This window comes from Catharus ustulatus, chromosome 2, assembly GCF_009819885.2.
Source record: "Catharus ustulatus isolate bCatUst1 chromosome 2, bCatUst1.pri.v2, whole genome shotgun sequence".
In the NCBI taxonomy this organism is placed as follows: domain Eukaryota; kingdom Metazoa; phylum Chordata; class Aves; order Passeriformes; family Turdidae; genus Catharus; species Catharus ustulatus.
Window position 1 is genome coordinate 27,216,464 of NC_046222.1, and position 27,135 is coordinate 27,243,598.

General features: G+C 41.4%; 1 protein-coding gene across 4 annotated transcripts in view; it reads right to left on the minus strand.

Annotated features, from left to right (window-relative positions):
- Positions 1 to 24,441, minus strand: part of GSK3B (glycogen synthase kinase 3 beta) — a 178,442-nt gene extending 154,001 nt beyond the window's left edge. The window contains exons 1-2 of one of the 4 annotated variants that reach the window (XM_033053150.2): positions 22,799 to 24,441; positions 21,765 to 21,803 (exon numbers count right to left, since the gene is read on the minus strand). In XM_033053150.2, coding sequence (XP_032909041.1) covers positions 21,765 to 21,803; positions 22,799 to 22,886 — 127 coding nt within the window. In that variant the 5' untranslated portion in view covers positions 22,887 to 24,441. The remainder of the gene's footprint in view (positions 1 to 21,764; positions 21,804 to 22,798) is intronic. The other 3 variants (XM_033053151.2, XM_033053152.2, XM_033053153.2) reach the window with 3 other exon arrangements.
- Positions 24,442 to 27,135: the final 2,694 nt, after the last annotated feature.

The window sequence follows — 27,135 nt, forward strand, 5'->3', positions numbered from 1 at the left end:
AACCAAAAGAGGAACCAACAACTGCTTTTAAATAAAGATGCCATTTTACCTAACATGCTGCCATTTTAAGTCAATTACAGCAGTAAAAAAAGAGAATATCACCTAATCTTTTTAATTCTAAAAACTATCTTTGTAACAACTTTGGTATACCTTTGAGTTAAAGTAAAAGACATCATATGCATCTTACATATTTGCTATACCATTTATATAAAACCAATATAAAAATGTACACCAGACTGAATGAAAGGATGAAATGCCATACAAAACACAGCATCTCAGAAAGCCTTGGTGCCTTTTACTCATCAGAAATGAGTATGCTCAGCCAGGGAAGCTGAAAAGTTCAACACTGCCCATCTATAACATCAAATCAAGTTAGAATATACAAAAAGCTACCACAACACCACAAACTGATTTTACCACAAACTCAGGCAAAACACTGAGTAGTAGCTCCCATCATTACCACAAGGTAAAAAAGTCTGTAACCATGCAGAAATTGATGGGAGCTGGAGCCTCCCCAGCACACAGCACCCTGCCAACCACAGATCAATCCATTTGGTGATCCAAATTCAGGAACAACTTGTTTAGACTAAACATCTCCAAGGCCAGCAACTTTTCTTCCGCCTGCAGCAGAACTTGACCACAATGAAGTAACATTGTCACTGCTGAAGTAAAGCACAGTTGTATGGAAGGAATAAAATTATGAGACCAGAGCCTCTTCAGAAGACATGAGTTTCCACAACTTACGAATAAGGTGTTTGGCATCTACACAGTTTCCAACTTTTATAAACTCCTTCAGCTTCAAAGTATCTACTACCACAGTGAAGTAACACTAACTTCTGCCAAAAGAGAGGAAATTTCCACCAGCTCCATGGCAATGAGCAACAATTTGACTCAAATGCCTTGCAAAGGCTTGCAGTTACTGTACAGCAATCCTAGAGATGAAAATCTAATTTTGCATTGAAGACTCATCGTGTCATAGGAGAACCCTTTGAAGAAAAGTGTGTATTTCATCTTTTTTTGACCTCAGACTTCCACATATAGGGAACTAAATAACAAGACAGACCCGACAAAACAGGAACTTGAATGAAGTCAAGATTTTATCAACAACTAGATTTGGTACGTAGTTGTCATACAGAGGCTCAAAGAAAATTGTTTAATACTCTGGTGACTCCAAAGGTGACATCTTTAGAGATATTACCACAACATAAGAAACAACTCTTAAAAAGTAATAAATACACACTTCACAACTCTTTCCATAACAGAAAATTCAGTGCACCACTACTTCAATACTCCAAAGTAACAGAAACTCACCATGCTTCTTGCTGGAATAAAGCTTCCTAAAGACAAGTTAAATAAGCTGAATATATTTTTAAAGTTTGAACCAAAACCCCACATTTCTTATTTCAGACATTTAAGTGAATAGCAATTTTTACCATTAAAGCAAGGATTTAACCACTCTGCTGTGTAAATAACCTAGTGTTGCTTCAACAAATTAGCAGTGGCTTTCCTTAAGCACACTGCATGTTCTGCGATTAAGTGGATATACATTATAAAGTAATTGAGTCCTCTGAAATTAAAGTAATTTCATGATTACAAGCTGCACCTGATTATAAGCCGCACCTCCGGGTGCTGGCAACAGTTAGGTCTTTGTCCATATATAAACCGCACCAGATTATAAACTGCACTCTCATGCGCAATGAGGACCTGCATGCAACAAAGTAATGAATTAGTAATGGAATCGCAGGACCGCGGGATTTACTGGCTCAGATCAGGGCCAGGCGGACTCGGCCCGCTCGGGGCTGCCGATGGGGCCAGGTAACCGAGCTCAGCAACTGCCACTCGGCGGGGCTGCTCAGGGCCATCTGCCACTCCCACCACTGGGCTTGGTTGCCCCTGCCCACCGCCTGCACCGCAGCTGCCAGGTTTGCTCGCCCTGGCCCGGCACTGCCCCACCGTGCCAGCAGGAGCCCACTCACACCTGCGGCAGGAGGGAGGGATGGAGCCCACCCGCACCCGCGGTGGGAGTCGGGAGGGAGGGACGGAGCCCGCCCGCACCCGTGGTGGGAGGTGGGGACGGAGCCAGAAACCTCTCCGACCACCACGGCGTCAGCAGCATGGAGCCCCCCATCTACCCCCGCGCTGCCAGCAGCAGGGAGCCCACCTCCACCCGCCGCGCAACACAGTAATCAATTTGTAACAATCGCACAATCTCCGGTTTTACTGGCAGGTGCTCGGCTCGGCACCACAGCTTGCACTTCCAGGATGGGAAATTTCAGAACTTTGTTCATATACTGGCCGCTCCTGAGTGCAAGCCGCATTTCCGGGTTGGAACCAAAATTTCAGTCAAAATGGTGCAGCTTATAATCGTGAAATTACTGTACTCAAAAAGTCTAATATTCCACATCAGCCAGAGATTCCAGTATCATGGTTGTTTAATTAAGGTTACGAGGTTCAAATATATTTGCATTCTGAGTTACACTGAAAGACATTAAACCCTTCAACCTTTGGAAGAGTAATTATGGGCATCACGGGCATCCACTTCATACACCAACATATCTAACAGAAATCTATTATCCTGTAGATAATCACCAACATTCAGAATCACTTTTTCTCCAGTAATACTGTACCACAACAAAGAGTACTTGTTATGGCAATCTAACCATACTTCCTTTGAGGAGAGAGGAAAATAGGACATTCTGAAGGCAGGCATTTTTAAGTACATATTTAAGTACAGTTTTAGCCTCCTATTCAGAACAATGGACTGCAGCCAGATTATATTTCAAGGAATTCTGAGTAGAAACACGTTTTTTTTTCTGGAAAACAGTAAATTCTGAGCCCTGAATCACAGCCAAAAACAACAACTCTAATTTGTGTGTATACTGGGAGAAGTATGGAGGCAAACCATGAGTCTGAACACACAAGGAAACATGAAGGCCAAGATTTGGAGGCACACAGGGATACACAGGGACACACAGGGAGCACATGTGGTCTGTACTACTTGAAACCAAGACAAAGCAGCTATCTAGTTCTTACTGGAAATTATTCAAAGAATAAAATGCTTATCTAAAATTTTGTATCTTCAAATGTCAACCAGAATATTCGAGTTTTTATTTCTCTGGCTATAAGTTTTTATGTAAAAATCAGATTGAGAGCCTCGTTTGTCAGCAAATAAAAAGCAAAGCTGTCTTGGAGTGACTTTATGATGCTCGTATCCCCAAACCATCTGTTCTATTGGTGCTGAATATTGAGTTTGGCAGCTTTAAGACTGGTTTCAGGGGTGAAGGGAGAGAGAAGAAGTGCAGAGTTTGTTATCAGAGACTGCACTTGCTTCCCCTGCATTCTTCACACAGACTGTGTTGTCTGCAGTGGACAGCAAGAAAGTGCTCTCCTTTGCTTTTGGTTAGTTTTTCTCACTAGCTGAGGCAAAGAAGCTCCCTGGACTGTTTTTTCCATTTTTTCCTGGAAATGTTTGAACCTGCCCTGGACTGAAAACCCAGAAGAGCACCAGGAGCTCATACCTGTGGCCCACCAGGCCTGGCATTTCCCAGCCTGGAGGGACCGAGGACAGACTGAGTGAGCTGGGGTGCAACCCACGGAAGGGACTCTTCTGAATTTGTCATCTCTTGGGAGTGGCGAGAGGTTTTGCCGTTTAGTATTGTTCATTTTTGTGCACAGGAGTGCTTTTGCCTGTTAAATAAACCGGGTTTTTTTCCACTTCTCTCCGAGGAAATATTTTTCCCTGAAGCAGTCGGGGGACAGATTGCTTGAATCTGTTTCCTAGAGGGACCCCATTCAGAGGTTTCCTCCCAAATTTGCCCTAAACCAGGACAAAAGCATACTTACAAAATTAGGCCAAAATAAACAGCTCCATTCCTAGAGTGTAGATGATCATTTAAGTGGAATTCACATTTCAAAGATAGTCACAGGCAAAATTACCTCAATTCCTCTTTCTGGAGCCACCAGCAGGAAATATATTAGCAGTTACAGGAAACCAAGGAGAGTCACAGTTGGCCACACACAAAATTCAAATGCAAAATTTCTCACCTTCATAGTAACAGTGGTTATTTTATGGCCTCACTACAAGGTGGAACAACACCCTCAGATATATACAGCAACTTAAATGCCTCAGCACCTCAGATTACACCTGCAGGTTTGGTGAACTAAACCAGATGGTTCTACATCAAAAAGGCTAAGTATTTTGGTTTTCACAGAAAAAAACAAACAAAAAACCACCCCCCCAAAAACAAACAAAAAATCCACAACAAACAAGAAGCCTTAATTTAAGACAGAGTTTCAAAGTTCAAGGTTGTTTACATCCAGTTATAAACTATATGTGACAGCACTGGAAGAGGCTGACACCTCATAACCAGAAGACATGACTTTCCAGGCTTCATATAAATTTTTGCACGGTTCTGCCAAGAGCTAAGAAAACTTCTCAACCCTGCAGTGTTCAAGCTACTTCAAATGACCAAGTGATTACTTTGTAAATACAATTAATTTCACTGCCTGCAGTCTTGAAGCTTCACAATAACCAAGAAAGTGGAAACATCCTCAAAGAGCATATTAAACTGGTGCTTCATTTTTATGTATCCCAGTTTCCTTTTATCTGCTGCAAACCAAGTGCACTCAACTCTGAACTACTTGATAGAGAAAAAAAGCATGTTATTTTCATGGAACAGGCAGATTCACAGAAAAAGCTCAGTGTGCCCATGGTAGTTCTTCCCAGTGTTGCGTATCTGGTAGCATCCTGTAGTATGGGAGGCAGGTGTCTGTTCCAGCAACAACAACACTGTCACCAGACTGGTTGAGGCACTGAGCTCAACCATCCAAGGACTACACACTCCATGTTACCAAAGGAACGTAACAGGAACAGAAATTCCATGAAATGACTCCTCTGAAGCTGTGCTTATCCGTTTAAGAAATGCCACTTGAAGAAAAAACCACAACAAAACCTACAACCATGAGTTTAGCCAAAATGTTCCATACAAAAGAACCACGGCAGAAAGAGTCAACAGAGAGGAGAGAAGAAAAAATACTTAATAAAAACCCAAACTGGCATATCTCAACACTGCATTAAAAATAAATAGAACATGATAAGCAGATACTTGCACACACTTTTATGCAAGTTCAACAGAACTTGAAATAAAGAAAAGTTTAGTAAGTCATGTTCCAAACAAAAGCTCATCAAGGTTACCTAGGCTTGGAAACGACAAACTGTACTGATGTTTTACTATTTGATTAGACTTAAGACCCTGCCAAAACTAATTTTTATTGCTCTTGTCTGGGCATCTATCACGCTGAACCTCCTCACCTGCAGAAGCAGGTGAGAATTTTCATAATCAAACCACATTGAACACTAAGAGTTTTAACTTGTCCAAGATTTTTGCCTAATGTCTTGGGGAAAAAAAGCTTTCTAGGAGACGTTTTGCTGTTAGTAGGTCAGGGATGTGAAAACAGTAAGTTGAAATAGGTGAGGCATTCTGACCAAAGTCAGTTTTGGTTTCAATTATTTTCCCCTTCACAAAATCATTCGAGAAAACAGGTCAAGAAGATCAGAAAAATAACTCTTCTATCCACATCTAGAATATATTGTTTCACTAAAAGCAAGAAGAGAAACTGAAAAATTTATGACTAACAAGAATAAAAAAACAAAACCAACCGAACAAAAAACTACTGAAGAAAAAACTGGAATGGAGAAGTAAAATTTTGTTTAAAATAGAACTCAAGTAACTTTATCTAATTGCCTTTGTTTATAAGACTTACAATTGTGATAAGGATGTTCCGCATAAAACCTGACAAGTACTTTCCAAAAACCAAAACTGAATTATGAGTTTTGAGTATTCTCCCCCATTTTTTTCCAATACATTGAATTTGTACATAAATACTCTAAACATTGAATTTAAAAGTCCAAGCTGTCACACTGATGGCTTACAGAAGGCTAACAGTATAACCCCATTTATCTCAGGAATTCCACAGAAAATTAACTGTAACACGATTCAGAAGGTAAGGCATGCCTATAGTACTTTTAAATCAATTTGGTTTCCACTACATTTTAACATGCAGTACCAGTCAGTACATTTTCTCATGTCAGACACTATATCCAACTTGTTCAAACCAGGCTGCACGAACAGTGACAGTGAAAAGCAACTTAAACTTCAAGTGATGCATACTCCTTGTATAATACTCATCCAGTCCCTAACTTGGATTACAACCAGAACATTGGTAGTTATGGACTTCAAAATGAGGAGATTCCCCTAAATTACCTGTGAGCATTCCTAATATGCAGAGGCAATGGCAAAAAATATTAATGCCTTGCCAAGAATTGCAGAAAAGTTGAACTTTTTATTACTTTATTTTTTATTACTTTATTTTTTCCTAACGGAAAAAATCAGGAGAAAAAAAAAGATGTTATCCTACAGACAAAATGCTGTTTTGTAGAGGTCTTAAATCCTAAACAGGAGGGGAACTGGAAAACATGTCTGCTGGTATAGAAAATTCCTAAATTCAATGCAAGTCAAGACTTCAACATCCGATAAAGCTACATGGCTGCTCTAGTTACTACCAGCCACAAAGAAACATTAAATACGTGTTCATGAATAACTAGATTAGAATGTTTCTATTTATTCACTTTAGCTTAATTCCAGCCACTTTAATGGCCTGGATGAAGAAATACTTTTCTTTAACAAGAAAACACTGGTCTTCAACAAGAGCAACCAAGGCTTTCTCTTCAAGCCACAACAAAGGATGTCTCCATATACGTTAGAACATCCCCCTCAGCACATCAGAGGCCAGTCTTTTGAATTTATGTTGCTAGAGTTACAAAATCATGAAAATTTAATAGCTTTAACTTCTCATATATACTGTACAATAAATTGGAAAAGTAAAAAAAAAATCTTTTAGGTTCTCAAGTCCAGTAACTTCTTACTGAAGGATGCTATACTGTATAGCCCTGGGTATATAATCAGTCAAGACAAGTCTTTAAGATGTACAGCCTTTCTTGAGGAAAGACACTCTAAAAAATCTTTTCCACTGGATGGGGAGAACAGAAAATAAAGACGTTTCAGCAGAAAATACATTCCTTTTGTAACTTCAATGCCATTATTTTTACACAGGCAGTGTACTTGAGAGAAGTCAAAGCAGAAATTAATGTTTGCTCACTCTGCCCTTATAGGACTTACAGAGAAAAAAATACATTCACATCTATTTTGCTAAAGTTAAGACAAAGACCATGAGTTTCACTTCCCGATGCGCCTTTCCCCTGATATCCCAACTCATGCTTCAGACTACTCATCTCTTGTGAAGTCCAAGTAATCAGGTGGGTACTTAGTTCTCCACATGTATCTTAAGCTGCAGCAACTTGAACTCTGCTCACCTCCTTGTCTCTATTGCAGAACACCCACCACAACACTTACCACCTGCTCACCTGTCCCACTCAAGGATATCCCAAGCATCCTTGTGCAGAACCTTGTCCAGGCTTTTGGCATAAGGGCTCTCCACAGCATACTACTTTTAAGACACCTGGATTCACAGTCATTGAAGTATTCCTGCTTATATTGGCAAAAGTAAGAATTTGTCCCATATTAAAAGTTGTTTAAAAACAGAAAAAGGCTATAAAATAAGAGTATAAATTTTGCTCTCAAATTTTCTTAACTGACTTTAGACTCCATGTTTTCTTCCCACTGGTAGCAGTTAGAAGAGTGGCTCAATGAAATATTTCTCTTTCATTTGCCCCCAAGAAAACAGCTCTTCTCCCCTGTAACAAAGTGCTGCTTTTGGATACGCCACATGACTTACTTAGCACGCTTAATTAAAAACTTCCTAGCTGATCCACTGATCTGCACATCAATTTTAGTCCAAATCTAGAAACTTAGCTCACTTACATATGTTTCTACCACCATCTCTAAAAAGTTCTGTTCAAAAAACACATTTAAGACATTGGTAGGATATGAAACTTTAAATTTTTCTGCTTGCTTTATTTAAACCAAAGGTGTATTGCTGCATTCTTTAAACCAGAACCATTTTCAAGCATGCTGCTCCACTTACTCTTTTCCCTCAAAAAAACACATTCTTGTATTTGTAAAACAGATTTGCACAGAACTGAATCTCACAAAGAAAAGCCCTTCTTGTGAGAGTAACATCAGCTAAACTCTGGCATTGCAAATATTAAAATCCACATTTTCCAGAGAACTCCATTCAAGAGTTCTAGTTTCCTGCAATTTCAACAGATACTGAACACAACAAACGTCAATTTCAACAGATACTGAACACAACAAACGTAAAGGACCAACAAAGAGACATGTGACCATTTAAGCCAGAGAAGACTTTAAACACGAAGATGAGTTATTAGTATTTTACAAATATGGAAGGGGAGGAAAGAGTACTTTTCTCCATTTCTTCTTCATGAGAAAGGTACTTCAATGATAAGAACAGCACTAACTTAAAACTTCAGTTAGCTCACCAACTGCCTCATACTTGTCCAATGCATCCTAAACTCACTACTAAGTCCAGGAAAGAGAGGGGATTTAAGCATTTAATTTTATTGTTATTTACTTTGAAGCCTCATTTTCAGAAAACTCAATCTGAATGGTTCCCATAACCCAAAAAGACCACTTGGTTAGGCTTTACCTTGTTTCTTTCCTTGCTGCATTTTTTGATGCCAGGTTACTTTGTTGACTTCCTGTTGCAGCACTGAAGCTGAAGAACGTCAGCAGAAGCATCCCAGTCGCTCACAGCTATCAACAGGGAAAGGGAACAAGTTTTCCACAATACACAAGTTGTAAACTCTGCCATCATTCAGATAATGACAGCTGCAGGCAAAAAAAGAACTGTACACTCCGGCAGTCTAAGTCATGTAAGAGATGGTACTATTTTGTGCATGTTGAAGTCAGATAAAACACTAAAGCACAGCCTTAAGCCACACACTGCCTAGAAATTAAGTACAACCACCTCCAGCAAGAGCCTTGCTTATAGCCAACGTTCTAATCCTTCCATCAGCCAAAGATTTCAAATGGAAAAACTAAAATGCATTTAGGACTACTTACTGTACCTTAGGAGGACTTTGGCATAAGGTTAGTGAGTTATCATTTCTTCTATTTGAGCAGAATAAAAGGAAAAAAAAAATTTGAAACCTTTCAATTTTTTCACATTCAAAATCACATGGAATATGGAAGCAAGGACTCAACAGAATTTTACAATTCAATGATATTCATAGTTCAGGATTCCAACCTTCCACAGTAACTTCACATGTGTACAAAATAAGACTATAGCTTTGCAAGGTAGAGAAAAAGCTTTTGTTTCCTTCAAATCACTTCATCAAAAGGGAAACCATGTACCAGTACAGATGATTATTTCTGCTCTTAAGTATCATTACAGTTTCTCATGTGACAACTCTAGACTTTACAGTTTCATTCATCCATGAAGGTTACAGTAATTTCACGAATACAAGCTGCACCATTTTGACTAAGATTTTGCTCCCAAACCGGAAATGCGGCTAATACTCAGGAGCGGCTAATATGTGAATAATTTTCTGACATTTACAACCTCAGAAGTGCCAGCCAGAGTGCCGAGCTGAGCACATGCCAGTAAAAGCCGGCATTTTGCGATTGTTACAAATTGTTACTCTGTTGTACTCTCTTCGAATCTTGAACTATAAAATGAAAATAATTTAACAACTATCTACACTCCACAAATGTACAAGACCAAGAATGTGTTTTCTTTCTTGGTTCATGTTCTATGCAACATCTAGTTTCTACACACAATCTTCAAACACTTTTCCCTTTATTAAATTAAAACAAAAGCAACTGCTGTGACTAGATGGGAGTTATATATTAATGGATGAATATTCTTCTTGCACTGGCATTATACGCCAAGGCAATACACTCTAAGTTGCTTGGAGCAGACAGACACCCCTAACGTAAGCTTGGTACCTATCCAGTTAGTGAAGTTTGGTCCTGGTCTCTACCTGAAGCTCTGAGTAGTTCTTGATGTGTGCTAAATTCTTTTGCGTTGAATCAAGAACCACAGGATAAAAAATTGAAGGAAAGCTTTGCTTTTCTCCAGACCTACATGAAGCAAGATCTAGAAATCCACCACAAAGTCTGTGTTTATCAACTGCAGTATAGGACTACCAAAGAGCACACTTTCATTTGAACAACACTTGCACAAAAAATGAAATTCAGAGCAGATTTAAACCTCTAAGTAAAAATACTGCCCAACTGCTTTTCCAAATACAGTATATTTACCTAAACTCCAACACTAAGGAAGTTGTATGAGTCTGGATATTAGAAAGATTTTTTTTTTTTTTTTTTTTTTTTTGCAATGAGGGTGGTGAAACAGTGCAACAGAAAGGTGGTGGGTGCCCCATTTCTAGAAACTGCCAAAGTCAGATTGGACGGGACTCTGAACAACCTGATGTGGCTGAAGATGATCCTGCTTACTGCAAGGGGACTGGACTAGATGACCTCTCTAAGACAATCTATCTTGTTTTTAAGTGTTAAAGCTGTCGACATTTTCACAAATCCTTATCTCCACACCCACTAATAGCCAGGAAGCTGCCAGTAACACAAGGCTACCTCATCCTAAGGGAAGAAGCAAGAGGATCAGTGTGCTCTAATTGAAATTCATTCCAAGACCATGAAGAAATAACTGAAATTACATAAAGTAATGCCATAAGGGACTACAGGTTGTCTTAATTAAAACCTCTCAAAACTTCTGTATATAAACAACCTGCAAGCAAGCATCTTCATTTTTCAAACAAGTACTACTGGGAATTTGACAGCCTTTCTAATCTATTCCAGTGCTCCTGTTCTTAAGAGTTGACTCAACTAGTTTAATAAATGTTTGCTACAGTTTAAGCCCACAAATAGTTTCATCTCCAGCAAGGAAGACAACAGTTTTGTCTTTTCTTTCCAACTATCTTTTATATATTGAAAGAACTTTATCAAAAGAAATTTCACTTCTGTCTCCTCTAAAAAACAAGGAAAAAAAAAATTCCAAAATTTTCCGCTGAAGTGCTTTTTTTAGACCTCTGACCATTTTCCTCTGCCTGCAATTATTCTTCACCCAGTACAATACCAAAACCAGGAGCTGTACTTAAGCTCATTAGCACACTAAGTGGGAAGGCTAACTCCATGTATTTTTCACAACATTGCCATCAATACACCAAGTAAAAGATTTGCTGGTTCTCTAGCGTTAGTTGACTCATGACCACTGTGCAAATATCTGACTCCAGATTCTTCTCTGCAGATCTCCTACCATCCCAGTTACCCCCAAACACGTTATCATCAGAGTCAAATCTGCACAGTCAAACCTTACTGAAGCATAACAGATGACATCAGCCCCTTGTGCATTTCATCCTACTTAGGGCACCAATTTGTTAAGATAATTCTGAACACATGCTCCTTAATCCTAAGAGTACCTCTGGTAGTGCAGTCCACAAGTCTAGAAATTTTACTTAGATCAGTTACAAAAAAAAGTTACTACTACACTTAACAAAACTGCTGAAGTCCTGATTCTGTACATCCTTCTGGTCTGACACAAATCCTGACTTCAAAGAACATTCATTTTATAATAACTGTAGACTCCTTCTTAGACAAAGAAGTCATATTTTCTGCCATAATATATAAAGTAGTTAACACTGAAAGTGAGCACATACAATACAAAGATGTCATTTGTAAGAACAGACATACTGGGTCAGATCAAGGCACTGCCTAATCTACTTTCCCATCTTTGACAGGTGCCATTAGGAAACATCCAAAAGAATAACATCCAAGCCATTAACAGAAGATATGAATATAAGTATTTGTCTTGAATTATATTTACATATATATAATGTTATCTATTTTAAGTACATTCAGTAATTTTACCTAACAATAAATTACACAGCTCTCCAACACTGCATGTTGCTGCCCATATCCAAAATCAGTTTAAGGGAACTAAGAGCCCTTAGCTGTATAAAGCCAAATAAATTAAAATTACGCAGTAACAAAATTACTGGAGGAAAAAAATTAACAGTAGTCTATAAAAGTATACATCTGAAGGTTTTAGTGGATTATGTGTTTCTAAACAAGCACTTTCATGCCACATAGCTGACTCCATTTACCAGCACGATCCATGGCTGCTCTCTTTTTAAGATGTTTCAGTTATATGGCTGGTCTTTTCTTCAACAAACAGTCATGGGATGGGTCACTTTATAAAACCTGAAGACAACAGTACTTTTTAAAAGGGGGGGAAAAGGTACTTTGTAGTAGTTATATTTAATGTATAATGACTTACTTTCCATCTAAGCACAAAAGCTAATAATATATATGGTAAAGCTGCTTTCACACACAGAATAATTCCAAGTTAGGATTGAAGAAGTTATAGAAAACAAAAATGGTCAAATAACCACTATTTGACTCACTGCATGTTTCCTAAGTATGAGATGGTTTCAAATTAACACAGACAAAAGAAAAAATAAAAATTAAACAGCATAAGAGATGTCCAGAGAAATTCAATGGATTTCAACAAACAAATTTCCAGGAATTCAGGAACATCTGCTCTCTTCAATGTCAAATTACAAATAATTATTCTCTTAATCTACAGACAAATTCCCTACCCCTTTATTAACCACTTTTCCTGACAAAACCCTCGACATTAAATGAATTTTTAGAAATACTTGCCTTTATTCTCTACTATACTTAGAAATCACAGAGCTTTCAAATACAGTCATAAAAACATGCATCTATAGTCCCAAAGCAAAACTGTAATAGCCTATGTGCAGCAGTCTTCAAGAAGGCGGAGTCCTACCCATCAACCTTTTGGTCTCCTTACTTCAAGAACACCCTGCATGAGTTCTATAATTTAACAGGCTACTGATATATTTTCCATGTACTTCTTCCTCATATTTTCCAGAAAAATATTTCGCACATAAGACAGAGATGCCACCCCTAGCAGCCTTGGCATGGGGGGCTTTTTTGCCCCCACTAACATATCTTAAGTCTGAAGGGTGTAAGACATACCTGTAAAGTACTAGATGAGGGCTGCTCACCTCTGCAGCAATCCCCAGTGCACAACTTCAGAACTTCACTGGAAGCACAGCAGTGCACAAGAACATTGGGAGAGGTGAAAGCACCACAGCACATAAGATTGTACAGGAAGTGTGAGTGATCATAACAAGCAAGTTAAAACCTACATCTTACTAGTCTTCCCAGATACTCAGACAAGAATACCATGAGCACCTTTGCACATAAAGAAACTTTTGCACTCATACATGTAGAGCAGTCTGTAAAAGCTTTAAAGTAGAAGCCTTCACCTGTAGCCTAGGTTTAAATTCCAGATCTCAGAACTCTAGATCATCTCCTGTCCTCCATATCATACTTCTGACCATGCATATGTGTGTGCCTGTCTATACTCAAATACACGTAAAAAGTAATAGTGCAAAAGGAGGTGCCAGAGGACAATTTAACATGACTTTTCTCAGAATCTACTGATTTTGAAATAGTATGTCCGGAACTCCTTCATAATTGCACTTGCTCTTCACTTAAAAGAAAAAAAAGACAAAATAAACAAAACCCCCACCCCACAGTGTCTGAATAAACTAAAAAACCTAAAAGGCATATGTAGATACTATATCTTTTAAACTAACACTAGAAAAAATTTATGTTTTGCAATTATGACACAATATAAGAATAAAATTAAGCTTTCACCATCTATTTTGAAATGCAGGCAGTGTCACTGTTATTATTTCTGAAGTATCATAATTATTAAAAGTTATGTTCACACCATAAACATTTCTGCACTGCTTCTTTTCAGAGTTGGTCCACTGTAATAAACACTTACAGTCAATCATGAACTGCTCAAGTATTACCACTGAAAAAATAACCCAGGTTATTAGAGTAAAAAATAAATCCACAGGTTATTGCTTAAAGCCAAGGCATTGATGCCAAACAGAAAATATTGCTCATTGCCTCATTAATATCTCTATCTCCAAAATCCCACAGGCATTACAAATGTGCCACCTGGGAAAACAGCCACTGTTCTTTTCCTGTCAGAGATGTCACGTCACTTGTCATGTTTGAACCTTGTCAGTTTTCATGGACACTGAAATCCAGCTACTCAAGCTGAATGGAAGCTTCAGTTCACTGAAGTTGAATCTATCATAAAATAGAAGAGACTTGCAGATTTCGCAGTATTCATTCCCCTAAAAAGATCTTCCATTAAGCCAAATTCATTTCTGAAACATGCCCTGATTGCTTGAATGACATTCAGGTATTCCTACTGGTGAACTTCATTAGTGCATGTGAAAAGTCCATCAAACCCAACTGCCATTTCCATGTCACTAGAATAAGAACCTATGCACAATCTCAAACCAACTCGTGCCCACTGCACTGATCAAGGAAAAGCAAGATTGAAGTTGAGCTCAATCTAAAATTGACAGTACCTTTTTTTGGGCATTGCAACTAATGCTCTCCCTGTGCTCCCACTGACCAATATCATCTGAACTTTGGGTCCACAATTTCCAGAATAGTAAAGTTCTCCCACTCCACACAAACCTTATGTTTTTGTCTCTAGTACATTCAGTAGATGTTCCACTAGAAAAGTCAGACAAACAGAAAAAAATCACCTAGCTTTCCATGGGTTTCTAAAACATTTCCCCAAGGCTCAGATAAGCTCTGTGATCCATTGTGGTTACTAAAACATATTGGTAAATCTATTCAAAAGTCGCTAAAACTGGAATTTGATTAGGAAGGTTCTATTCTCTGAGGAGCAAAGAATAAAAACATTAATTTGCAACTGCTATAGTGCGTGACTATACATACCCATGGTTCCCAAGGCAGTACACACAACCACAAGCAAGATGGCAAGATATAAGTGAAATGGTCAACAGATATGTTCTTCTCAGGGACAACACCATTTTCGCTTCTTTAGGTTTCAAGTGAACAATTCTATATATAAAGAAAATAAAACGTTCCATCTACTCACCTGAAGAGAGATGGCCCTGCCAGAAAGCTTTTGCTCTCTAAGTGAGGCACAAAACATTTTTTCTAATGTTGATACTGAACCCCACAAATCAAGAAAATACATTTGTGGCTATGGGTTTCATTCATGGGGATACAGATCTGTGCCAAATAATCCACATTTACTCGGCCAACATCCAAATATTCTGTTCATTTATGCTGATGAATTTGTGACCCTTTCCTCCCTCACTCACACAGGTCAATTCATTGTGCTACTTTTTTTCAATAGATACTTAAAACTAAGCTGATGAGATGCAGTACAAACAGCATTGTCTGTGCTCTATGTAAATGTTTACAGGACAGAGTGAATCAAAAATCCAGATTGGCACTATCAGCTGTGACCAAATAGTTTTCCTCTTTCTACAAAGAAAAATCATTCTTCTCTGCAGCAACAGTCACAGTCTATCTTTCAGCAAAATATATTCTTGGCCTGCCTGAAAATTAAACAATTGTCTGCATTACTGGCAAAAGATATTACTATGAACTATAGGGGTTGTATCTGACAAGAATTATATTCCTACTAAAAAAGTGAGAAGAGATGATGTGGTTGTAAGGAGTCTGTCTTGGTCAGAAAAATTCAGCTGCTGCTGCTTCCCCTTCTGGTTATTTCAGAGCCAACACTCAACTTCTCTCTAAGTGCTCTGACCCACTGCTTTTGATCAGCAGGTCTCAATACGATCATCTGCTGTCAGGCACTTGGACTACTAAAATGTTTCTCAGTCCAATTGCCTGAAAAGACACATCAAGTAATGTAACTATATCACTACACATTTTTGTGATGATATATATATCAAGTTTAAGAGACATTTTTCAGACACAAAAATACTTTCACCAATGTTATATTGGTCATTATACCCTTCAAAGAAAGAGACATTCAGCCCTATTCTGACATACTACAAAGCTATAAAGCTGTTTTTCTCAGCTGTGTGTTCTCAATTCTGTGCAAGTTAAAGTGAATTTCCTATGGCAGGCACCAAGGCGTACTGCAGCCCCTTGGAACTGATCCTTCGGGTAGCCTGACTATCACTCACACAGAAACCCTGGAAATCATCTAGAAATTAATCAACATAGAAGATAACTGGCAGGCCACTTTCACCTGTGCAGGAAGCACTGGCACTTATACACAGTTAATAGCCCTTCCCTCATCTGATGAGGCCAAGCCAGAAAATACAGAGTCCTTGGTACAGAAACACAGCAAAGTTCCTGGCAAGGACTGGAGCTGTCCCTTCAAAAAGAGTTGTTGCTGTATGGCTTTTGTTAAAAAAAAAAAAAAAAAGAAAAAAAAAAAAGCCCTGAGTTCTTGACATTGACAAGCTATCTTCCCACTTTCCATTCTTCCATTATAAGACAGACTAGGTGAGAACACAAATTGCCTTAAATGCTTAGATCTACTTCCTGTCTGCAAGAGATAAAAGTACAGAGTGAACTGCTTTGCTTTATTTCCTTTTCTGAACAACAGACAAGTCATCTGTGGCAAGAGCACCTAACAAAAAGATTCTTTGATAGCACTGAACATAAAAAAAAAAAGTCACTGTCTACTTCTTTTAGATGCGCAGCAGTATGACTTCTGGGCATCCACATTTTTGACAGTTCTCAGAGAGTGATACAGGACTGCTTTCAGAAAGGTTTCCAACATGGATTTCTATTGAAATACCATCATCTCACCTCTCCTACTGCACTGACAAAGTATCACACAGTAACATCTACAGGATATAGGATTGAGGTCAAACATGCACTGTTTTCATGGAAAACACTTAAATAATGACCCTCTCTCTATGGCATGGTAAGTGTTTACCTATGGGGGCAGGAAGGATTCTGAAGAGGTGATGAAAGCAAATCCTTGTTATCCAAATCTAGCTTGCAAAAGCTTCAGGTAGAAATTCATTCTAGGCTTCTGTTTCATGAGACACAGCAGCACTGACCAGGAACAGCTGCCTGAGCAGCTCAAGATGAGACTGCTAAAGTGCACTCAAGTAGTTACATTTTAAAACAATCAAAAAAATATAAAGTGACATAAACCATTACGCCTCCAATCTTCCACCTCCCCCAATGGCAGTACGCAGCACTTTGGAAACAATCACTATGGGATGAGAAGTGACAAGGGGGTTCCTGGTTTCGCATCTGAAGAAAGGGAGTCTGACTTGTACAGTACACTAGGGTTTTGAGCCTTTATGACTGAAAGAGTACCTTGTCTTGTCACGTTGCAAATGTTGTATTTGGCATTTATTTTCAACACACATAAATAAAAAAGCACCTATTTGTGCAGCTTTCTAAAAGAAGCTTTGAAAAAAAAATTTTTAATTTTGCACGAACTTGGGTATTTTGTGAGGCATTCAAATGTTCAATAAACTCCTTTCCTAGTTGCTTGAACTTTAAAAGTTTTGTTTGTCTTTCAAGGCTGCTCCAGGCTGATGCTCATTAAATTCAGAAAGTAGCCAAGTAACTCCACCAGCATATCGCTGCTGGAGGAGACAGTCACTTTAGCACTTCCCACACTAGCTATGGGTGACTAAAAATCCTCAGAGTAAAGTTAATTTTTAAATATTTTTTAACAAAATCAAAAGGGAGAGAACTCCAGAAAAATATCCAAGTTTTAAGTTGTCTACAGAAATTTCTTGAAATTCAGAGCTAACAGACTTTTCAACTTAAAACGAGACTCAGTCATTTAAAACAAAAACACCCCAGTAGCTTGAACCAAGAGGTTTCAAGTGTTCTCCAAGCACTTGGCACAGTTTAGCTGTGTTCAAATAACCAAGGAGTTTAGCATTAATTCATTTCAGAAAATGCTACAGCTGATTGCAGCACAAAGCTTTAATTGCAGGCTTTTTGCACATAGATACCCTGTAGACTTTCAGAATCTTCTTCACCCCTCCATCCAGTTTCAGAGAGAGCATGGAGGGGAGGGAACAGCAACAGTCAATATCCCACAGATTCCTATCATTGTGAAGATCTGTGATGAGTAAACTGAACACCAATACTGGAAAATTTAAGAGCAGTTTTAGATAAAATATAAAGCTAGAATACAAGAAAATAAAAGAACTCTCCCGGGGCAGTAGAAGGAAACTCATCAGGTTGTGGGGTGGTCTTCAGCTTTTTTCATCTCCCTGCCACTGTTTGTGATATCTACAAGGCCCTATATCAAGTTAACAGATGAAGTGATACAACTTCCAGAGCCAGGATGCATACAGGCAAGGAACACACTCCATTAAACCATAGCTGAGTAAACAGGTGAACAAGACAGTTCCAATATTGCTAGGAAATACAGAAGGTGAATCAAGGGGTAAAAGGGGATCACATGCAAGAAGCAGTGTAGGAAAACGTGCAGAACATAAATGGAATGCTCAACTAGCTAATGGTATGAATAAAGAGGAAAAAGTCTGTCAGCATCAGAATTAAGCACAGTTTTATTCCTTTTCAGTCTGCAAGGTACAACTTTGGGGCAGTGTAACATGAAACACTTTCCACTCAGGCACATGTGTTCATTAGCTGACCCCACCCAGCACATTTTTTTTCCACGCTAGGAATGAGGAAACCTGCTCATCCAGCAGCAGTCAGAAAAGCTGGACAGGGCTAAGATGAGCGACAGCCAGACACATAGCGCTCAGCAGGCTTCTGGACAGGAGTGATTTTCCTCTCTCCAGCAAGGAAAGCAGGATGGGCAGCTTTCAGTTTCAGAAACCAATTAGGTAGAAACTGCTATCAAAGCAATAGAGAGCCCTACCCTAAATGGGTTGAGAAACACCAGGTGGTACTAACTCAATCACTTTTGTCAGTTTCAACAGTTCCATTCATTCCTTCTTGCTGAAGGCGCCCAGGGTGCCCTTTTACAAGGCTCTTCCTACACACCTACCTGGACACCACACACAATTAAACTAAACTATCACCTAGACACCACTGCTAGCTAAAAAGCAGTCACTTATGTAGTGGCTTGTGGAATAGCAACTAAAAAAACAACAAACTCACAGACTTTACTCCTTCATGAACCACTTGTAAAGAGCCATCAAGCTCTGTGTGAACAATACACAATAATATAGGCTTACCAAGCTATTGTGCTTTCAGGAGATTTTACAATACAGAAAAAAAACAGTGAATCTAAGAAGAAAAGAACTTCAACAAACCCCAAGTTGGCACCACTGTAAAATTCTCCCACAGAGCTCAAAATGAATTATTACAAGATTATCCTTCAGATTTTGCAATCAAGAGTATGTGGTGAACATCAGAATTAGCTAAAGCAAATAAAATTGCCTTCCTCACCCTCCCAAGTTGACAAATCCTGTATAACCAATTACAGACCCATGACACTCATACATGGAGCAAAAAATTCTTCATGGCAAGTGTTAGCCAAGACGTTATTTACTGCAGACTATCAAGACAATTGGCTACAGTTACAATAAGTACTGCTGTCTGCAAGGACTTGGTGTTACTTGAAACACATTTCCTGAAAGCTAAGGGAAGGGGAAAAAAATCATTCTACAGTTATTAGATGCAAATTCTCAAACTGCAAACTTTGAGACTTCTATTTTTATACTGTCATTTTTGGCCATGCATTGCATGACTACCGTTTATATTTCAGGATTATTTTTGTCCCATTTGAGAAATAAGGTTCATACGTAAACAGTGCAAGAGCACCCAGCTGAAGAACAAATAGAAAACTTCAAGCTCCTATCTCTTCTTGTACTATAATGAGCAGGTTGATAGTATCAGCAAGTGGAAAACTGGAAGCTTAGTTCCCTCCTTTTGAGGGACAGGCTTAATACAAAGAGTACACATGCTTCCTTTTTTTTGTTCAGGGAAATGCCTACAAACCCAGCAGCACAAACCCACACAAAGAATATCCTATTTGGGGACTATTTCAACATAGAAATCCATATGGTTGAGTGATTTCACAACCAGCAAAATATAAAAATGGAAATAAAAATAGTTAGATTTAGAAGACAGATGTATGTCTTGAAAGAGATACATGAAGGCCACAAGGTTCCTACTGTTGCAGAGATGTTAAAACCTTTGTAATATCCCTGACAGAGCAATGAGAGCAGTATGCATGAGAAGTCATCTTTCCCAACAGCCGAATGAGAAGTAGCTGTTGGTAATCTCCCATACTTCCATTCAAGGCTTCATTCAGTTGCCAACTTCTGAGAACAAAGTATCATAATTTCAATCCAATAAACTGCACAGCAAAGAGACGAAAAATCCTTGCTCACTCTTTCTTCCCCATACACCTTGGGAAGAAGAGCAATCACTGTACGCTTCTAGTTCTGCTCCTCCCAGGAAACACAAGGAACAATGAACCCTTCTCCAGTATTTTATTAATCCTTTTCTCATCCCTTAGATCCATCCTTCCTAGGTAACTGTTGCAGCGGTCAGCCAGGAGAACCAATAGCTGCAAGAGACATCAGAGCAAGAGTGATTTCATCATTTGATTTCACCCCTCCTTACAAAAGAGAGAAAAAAGGCAAGTCAGGTTTTGCTTCCAAAAGACCCACACCAAGGCAGAGACACTAAAGATGTTCCAGACACTCAAAAAATACCAATCCATCAATTTTCACCTTCCTCACAAGGACTCTTTTGTCCCAGCTTTAACTCAAACTGGCTCAGAACATAACTAAGTATCAGGCTAAATACACATCAAAATGAAAGGGACACCTTAACTCTGTTCACCACACAAGCACTCCACACTGGCAATACACAGATTGCTACATCACGTCACAAGATGTTACCAAGACTCTGCTAACCAGAAAACCTTTTTTGACACCCTGGAATTTTTCTCAGTTAAAAAGCAAAGGGAAAAAAACCAAGCAAAAAAAAAAAAACCACAAAAAATCACACACAAAAAAACCCCAAACCAAAAACCAGGCAAAAAACCCCCAAAAAGCAAAAACAGCTCCCCCCACCCCAAAAAAAGTTTACTTCCCAGGCTGTCTTACACAGTTGGATTAACTGAAAATAAAAACTGCACATCCCACAGAATCCTTGAATGTGGTTCTCTTGCTTTGTTCTGATATTTTTTTCCAGATAGCAGAAGGATCAGGAGCACATGACTAGAGCAATTGGGGGCTTATCACAAGTGCATGCGCTTTATGTTACAGCCTTTGTTTCTCCCTCAGTATTTTACACTTGGGATTGAATCATATTTGCAAACTTGTTAGTCTGCATCAGTTAGCACCCTCTTCTCAGGCAAGCATCTGTCTAGTCTTTGACCTCAAATAAACGAGAAAGCAGCATCAATGACCTTTCACGAATCAAGCTGCAGAAACTGAATAAGACAAATTTAGTTGCTGAGTATGACAGGTTGAGGTCTCTCTTGGTTTAGACAGCCACCTGCAGAAACACTCATCAACAAGACCTGCTTTTCATTCCACAGGCACATAAAGTAAGCCAGTAGATTAAAATGGAGTCACCCACAGTTTGTACAGATCAGCAATCCTTAATAAATACTAATGATGGACCTGATCAAACCTATGCTGTTGTGCTGCTAATATGGGTTAACGGCACCCATGGTTTTTGGAGTGCTGCTGGCACACTGATCATGCAGATGCAAGGCGGACAGCCCCTGAGCCAAATGCTCTTCAAGGCTTCAAGCACAGTAGAAGACATTTCAGTGAAAAAAAACTATGAAAATTTCTCATCTGTCAAAAAGCTCACAATCTCCCAGTGCTTTGGCATGAAACACACAAGCTCCTGCGATGGATGTAGGCATGCATCCACAGTGCCATGTCAGGTGTGGCTTTACACGAATATCAAATAGATAAATCAAATGGGAATGCTTACTAAGCACTCCTGGTCCCATAAAGATGTCATCCTGCATTTCTGTAAGAAAAAAGAAAATATCTCTAGAAACTACACTGTTCATATGAATTTGGAAGAACAATTCAGTGTGAACACAATCAAATCAGGAGTAAAGAAATGCCATATGATACACACATAGCTGATCTATAGCAACTCGGAACTGGGCCTTTTTGTATCAGCACTGTACATTTGTTCAGGTTTAATTCATATTTTTAATTCACATAAACCAGCTTACCCTAATGGATAGAGTACGAAGAATGGGCACACACTAAGCACGATTTCTGACATGTCTGTGCAGAATAAAGCACAGGCCTTATTCTTAAAAATATTCCTCTAATCAGAAAATTGGGAAATTAATGCCAAGCTTGACATATGAGCCCACAGAGTAGTTATTTCAAAATAAGCATTTCTTATACCTTCTTCTGAGCATTTTACCACAGTCTGGAGGATATTACAGACACCTTTTGAAAGCTCCTCTCCCACTCTTTTTTTTTTTAATTTTTTTGTTTTAATAGGCTGGACTAAAAGGTGCTCACACCCGATCTACGGGTGCATGGAAAAACCTTCCATGCTCTCTCGCCTTCGCAGCCAGGAGCGCTTAATAAAATTCTCCAAAAAAACATATAATGGACGTCAATGTCACGGTCATACCTGTGTGCCTGCAATTCGTTTCCTCCTTTCGATGGGAGGAGGGGGGGGAACGAAAAGGAAATACAGGCTACGGAGCGCGGAATACGTTTCACAAAGGGGGAAAAATGGCTGTTTAATGAGCCAGAGGCCGCTAGCAGCGACCGGAGCTAAGGACGAAGACAAACCCACCGGGATTTTCCGTCCAGCAGGCCATGAACGGATCGGCGGCGTGCGCCTACTCAAGGTTAATGGGGGGGCGGGGTGGGGACAGAAATGAGCTGCCGGGGCTGAGGCCGGGCTCCCTTCACCGCTCCCCGCCTGGGCGAAGGGCGGGGGCAGCCTCCCCGACCCTCATCCTCCCACCCGAGTGGGGGCAGGATACTCACGGCTGACTTTCATGCTACCGAAGGCTGAGGGCTGCTGCACCGGCTTGCAGCTCTCCGCGAAGGAGGTGGTCCTGGGCCTCCCGGACATGGTCTCTCCCGCTCTGCCCCAACGACGATCACCTCTCTCCTCTTCCTGCCTTCGCCCTCCGCCTCGCCCCGGCGGGCCCGCCTGCCGCTCCCTCGCTCTCTCAGCTGTAGGAGACGGGTGGGACACGCCACATGAAACGCCGGGACTCCCCCTTCCCCCCCTGGGGAAGCCCCCTCCCCTCTCGGTCTCTGTCGCCCGGCGGCTGCTTCTTCTCCTGCCTCCTCCTGCTCCTCCTCACACCGCCCACTCCTCACACGACCATCCTTCCCGGCCGCGCCGCTGGGTCCGAGAGCCACCTCCCCCCGGCGCCGCTCCCGAGCGAGGGGGTTTCGCTGGGCCTCGCTGCCCCCACCCCGGGCGCCAGTCACATGGGGCGGAGGCTCGCGGCCCGGCTCCTTCGATCCCGCCGCCGCGTTTCACTCCTTTTATTTCCTTTAGCTCTTTATTTTTCCTTTTCCTCTTTTTCTTCCTTCTCTTCCTTCCCCGCTCCCCGTTCTTCTCCTTTCCCCTCTCTTCTGAGGGAGGCGGCAGGCAACGGGACTATTTTTTTCCCCGGCGGAGGGATCTCAGGGCACTGCCGAGCAGAGGCGAAGCGAAAACGAGTCGCAATAGGATCCGGTGGTGGCGGCGGGATCCGCGGCGCGCGGAGGGGGGTGAGGTGGCCTACGGGCTCGCTGCTCGCTGACACGGCTGCTCAGTGCGGCGATGAGGCGGCGATAGCTTCGGCGGTGCGGCAGCTCATTGCGCCCGCCCGGGCAGCTGGCGGCGGCTCAGGCAAGGCACGCTGCACTGCGGACGGCGGCCGGTGGCGACGGCACGGGCCATAACGGCGGTGGCTTCCCTGCTCCTCCTCAGCCCGGCTTCAGAGAGCTGGCGGCGCTTGCTGATTTTGCTGCTGCTTCCCTAGGTGCCCAAGGCACACAGGACTCGTCCGCCCGGCTGAAGTCTCCCGCCGGGCCCCCCTCCCAGTTCCTGCCGATCAGTCCCTTTGTCCTCGCTGCTCCCTCCGCTGCGTGCCTGGCTCTCGCCGCTGCGCGATGTGCGTGCCTCAAAGCCGCGCAGCCGCCCGTACCCGCCGCCGCCCCACGCTGCGGAGCAGCCGTAAGCGCTGTCTGTGAATACCCGGCCGAAGAACCCCGCGCGCCCGCGAGCCCCCGGCCCGAGGCCGTTACGGAAACGCCCGAGCCTTCTCGGGGCCAATCCTGAGGCCGTTACAAGAATGCCTGTAACTGGCCGGAACCAATCACGGAAACACCGCGGGCGCGACCGATTCTCCCCGAAGTGAAGCGGAGACCCAATCGGAGCACGCCGCCGCCGCCCTAGCAGCGCGGGCCGGCGGCCAATGGGAAGGAGGACTCTCTTCCGGCCATCGCCGGGCCAACCCGAGTGGAGCCGAGGAGGGAGAGCCAATCAGGGGCGCGCTGCCTCCGTCACTGAGCCCTGGGACGTTTTCAAGACGCAGCCCGAGGCGAAGAACGGCCGCGGGCTGCGATTGGCTGGAGGCGATGAATCTGCCTGCACAGACCAATCGCGAGGCGCGGGGCCACGGGTGAGTCCGCTCCCGAAGGAGAGCAAGCCGCTCACCTCTGTAGAGGCCGGGGGAGGGCAGCGCGCATGAGCAGCGCGGCCGGGCACCGCCCCTCCGGCGCGCCCCCGCGGCCCGTCCCATCGGGACCGTGCTTGGGGCCGCGCGAAAGGGAACCCTGAATTGCGGGGTTTGTGCCTAAAGCCCGTCAGGCAGAGGGGTGTTGCGGTTCTGCTTCATTGAGCCATAAAAGAAATGGCGCTGTCGCGCACAAGTGCTGTCATAGAGTGGTTAGGTTTGGAACCGATCTTAAATACTCCTCAGTTCCCTATGGCAGGAACACCTTCCACTAGACCAGGTTGCTCCAAGCCCTCCAACCTGGCCTCAGATATTTCCAGGGATGGACCATCTACAACTCCTCCGGGTTGCCTGTTCCAGTGTCTCACCACCCTGGTAAACTGAATATCTAATCTAACCCCACCTTCTTTCAGTTTGAAACCATTCCCCTTTGCCTGGTCACGACAAACTCTTATAAACAATCCCTCTCCAGCTTTCTAAGAGCAGACAGGAGGCAGGAACAGTCGTGGATGTGGTTTATGAAGCGATTGTGAACCCATTCTGCGCAAACTGGGCCAAACGGGAGAAAGAAGATCAAGGCTCTCACAGAAAGCCCTCCCAATTCAGCTGTTAACGACAAGGTTTCCTCACAGGAAACACAGTTTGTATTGACGCACTAAACACCCTCACAGTTATGTGCCAGTGCCACCATAGATTGATTGAGCTTGGCCCTGGCCAGAGTTCCAGGTACGGTTCTGGAAGAACTTCTTCTTCAGGGCTCTGGAGCATCCCTGGGGGCAGCGGCTCCCAGCCCTGACACAGCTAGCGCTGGAGTTTTGCTGCCTGCTGTTACCTAAGTGAAATTACTCGCAGACATTCAAAAAAATCTGAGCACCACTTGCTAATGCCATTTGGGAAAAAAAAAAAAAAAAAAAAAGTGCTCTTGCCGGAACAGATTATACCACAAACAAAACAACTTGGACTAGCAGAAACGTATTTTGCCAGAGATGAACTAAGACCTGCTGTTTTCTTTTCAAGGCATCAAAATATTGCCAGATTTACTTTTTTTCCATCCCTATTCTGAACACCATTGCTATGTCACCAAAGACCTGGCCAAAGGCAGCTAAAGTTTATCCTTCACAAGAGCTGTTTTCTAAAGCAAAAAACAAACCCAGTCTGTCGAAATGGTCCTGTTCACCCTGGAGTGCTTGGCTTGCTGGAAGCTTTTTTTCCTGCCTGGTGAATGATGAATGGTTTTACCTACAACAAAGGTCAGGGGACTGTTTAAGCTTTGATCCTTCAGGATCTACCTGTCTCTGTACAGCTGGGAACCTGACCCAGAGAGCCATGTGCCCTAGACTGAGAGACACTGAAGTCACAGCACAGGAATGGTACTGCAGCCACCCCAAGCCACCCTACCATATTCATTGTTCCAACCCCCCTCTGAGACACCACTGTGTTGCTTAGACACAGCTTCAATGAACTGCCAATAGTGAAAATGACATTTTCTCTTGTGCTTGGCAGAGCTGTTGTCAAAAGTTAGGGTTACAGCTTGGGTTAGCTCTCTAAAGAGCATTCTTACATAAAACAACAAAATAAATATGTCACCAGGCAGTGGCCAACTCTTTTCTACCTGAAACGTACCACTAGGCATTCCAGTCATTTTTTCTAGCTGTGGGCATCAAAATACTAACACAAATCACATTTTCTTATTTTTTGACAAAGTTCTTTCAAATTACTACATAAACAGGAGAACTGACTTAGAAGAGACAGCCAGGCTTTGTTTCTTTAAAATGTTGGCAGTCTGAAAAACAGCAGGTGGGGGAGGGTGAAGGGTGAGCTCTTTGCTTTCCAGCATTTGCTGCTTCTCATGACAGTAGTAAATAAAATCAGACTGATGCATAATTTATACTGATGTGACCATTTGAGAAATGTCCCTTAAAGTTTTTTAATGAGTCTACAACCTGATAATAAAAATGGGAATTCAACATCATACTTACAGGGAACAAGCTATTTCATGAAAATAACTTATTGCTTGTCCTCCTTTATCTGGTATAGACATTCTCTAAAATCACCATTTCCTCTTCAATATCAAAGTAATCTATATCAAAACCACAACTTGGTTGCTACTAATAACACTTTTCTGAATACCAAGCCTATCCATCCATGGGGGGAATGCATATTAGAAAAATCACAGTTGCAGTATTTAATATTTGGCAATCCTGCACATATTTCCATGTCATAATTAAGCAACCAAGTCTCCAAAACCTGTCAATTCAAGCTGTATCATCTTCTCATCAACCAGGAAACCACAAGTGTGTTTGAAAGAAAATTGTGATGTATTTGAAGGAATGGAAAAGCATAAAACACCTCCAGTTTCTGTTAATCTTTTCATAGATTATTTCCTTAGCTAAGACTACTCTCAGAAAAACCCTGAACACACAATAAGGACATCTATAAAGCTTTCACCCTCAATTTCAAAAATGAACTGACAATTAAAACCATGAGTGACTGAAAGATTCTCTTTTGACAATATTGCAAAGTCCGTATTTATTTTTGGCCCCTTGGCTGATGAAATGACCTCCCTCTATGTTACACAGTAAAACATGTTTTTCACACTCTAGAATCTGCAAATATAAATAGAATTGACGTTTTAATGATCAGTTT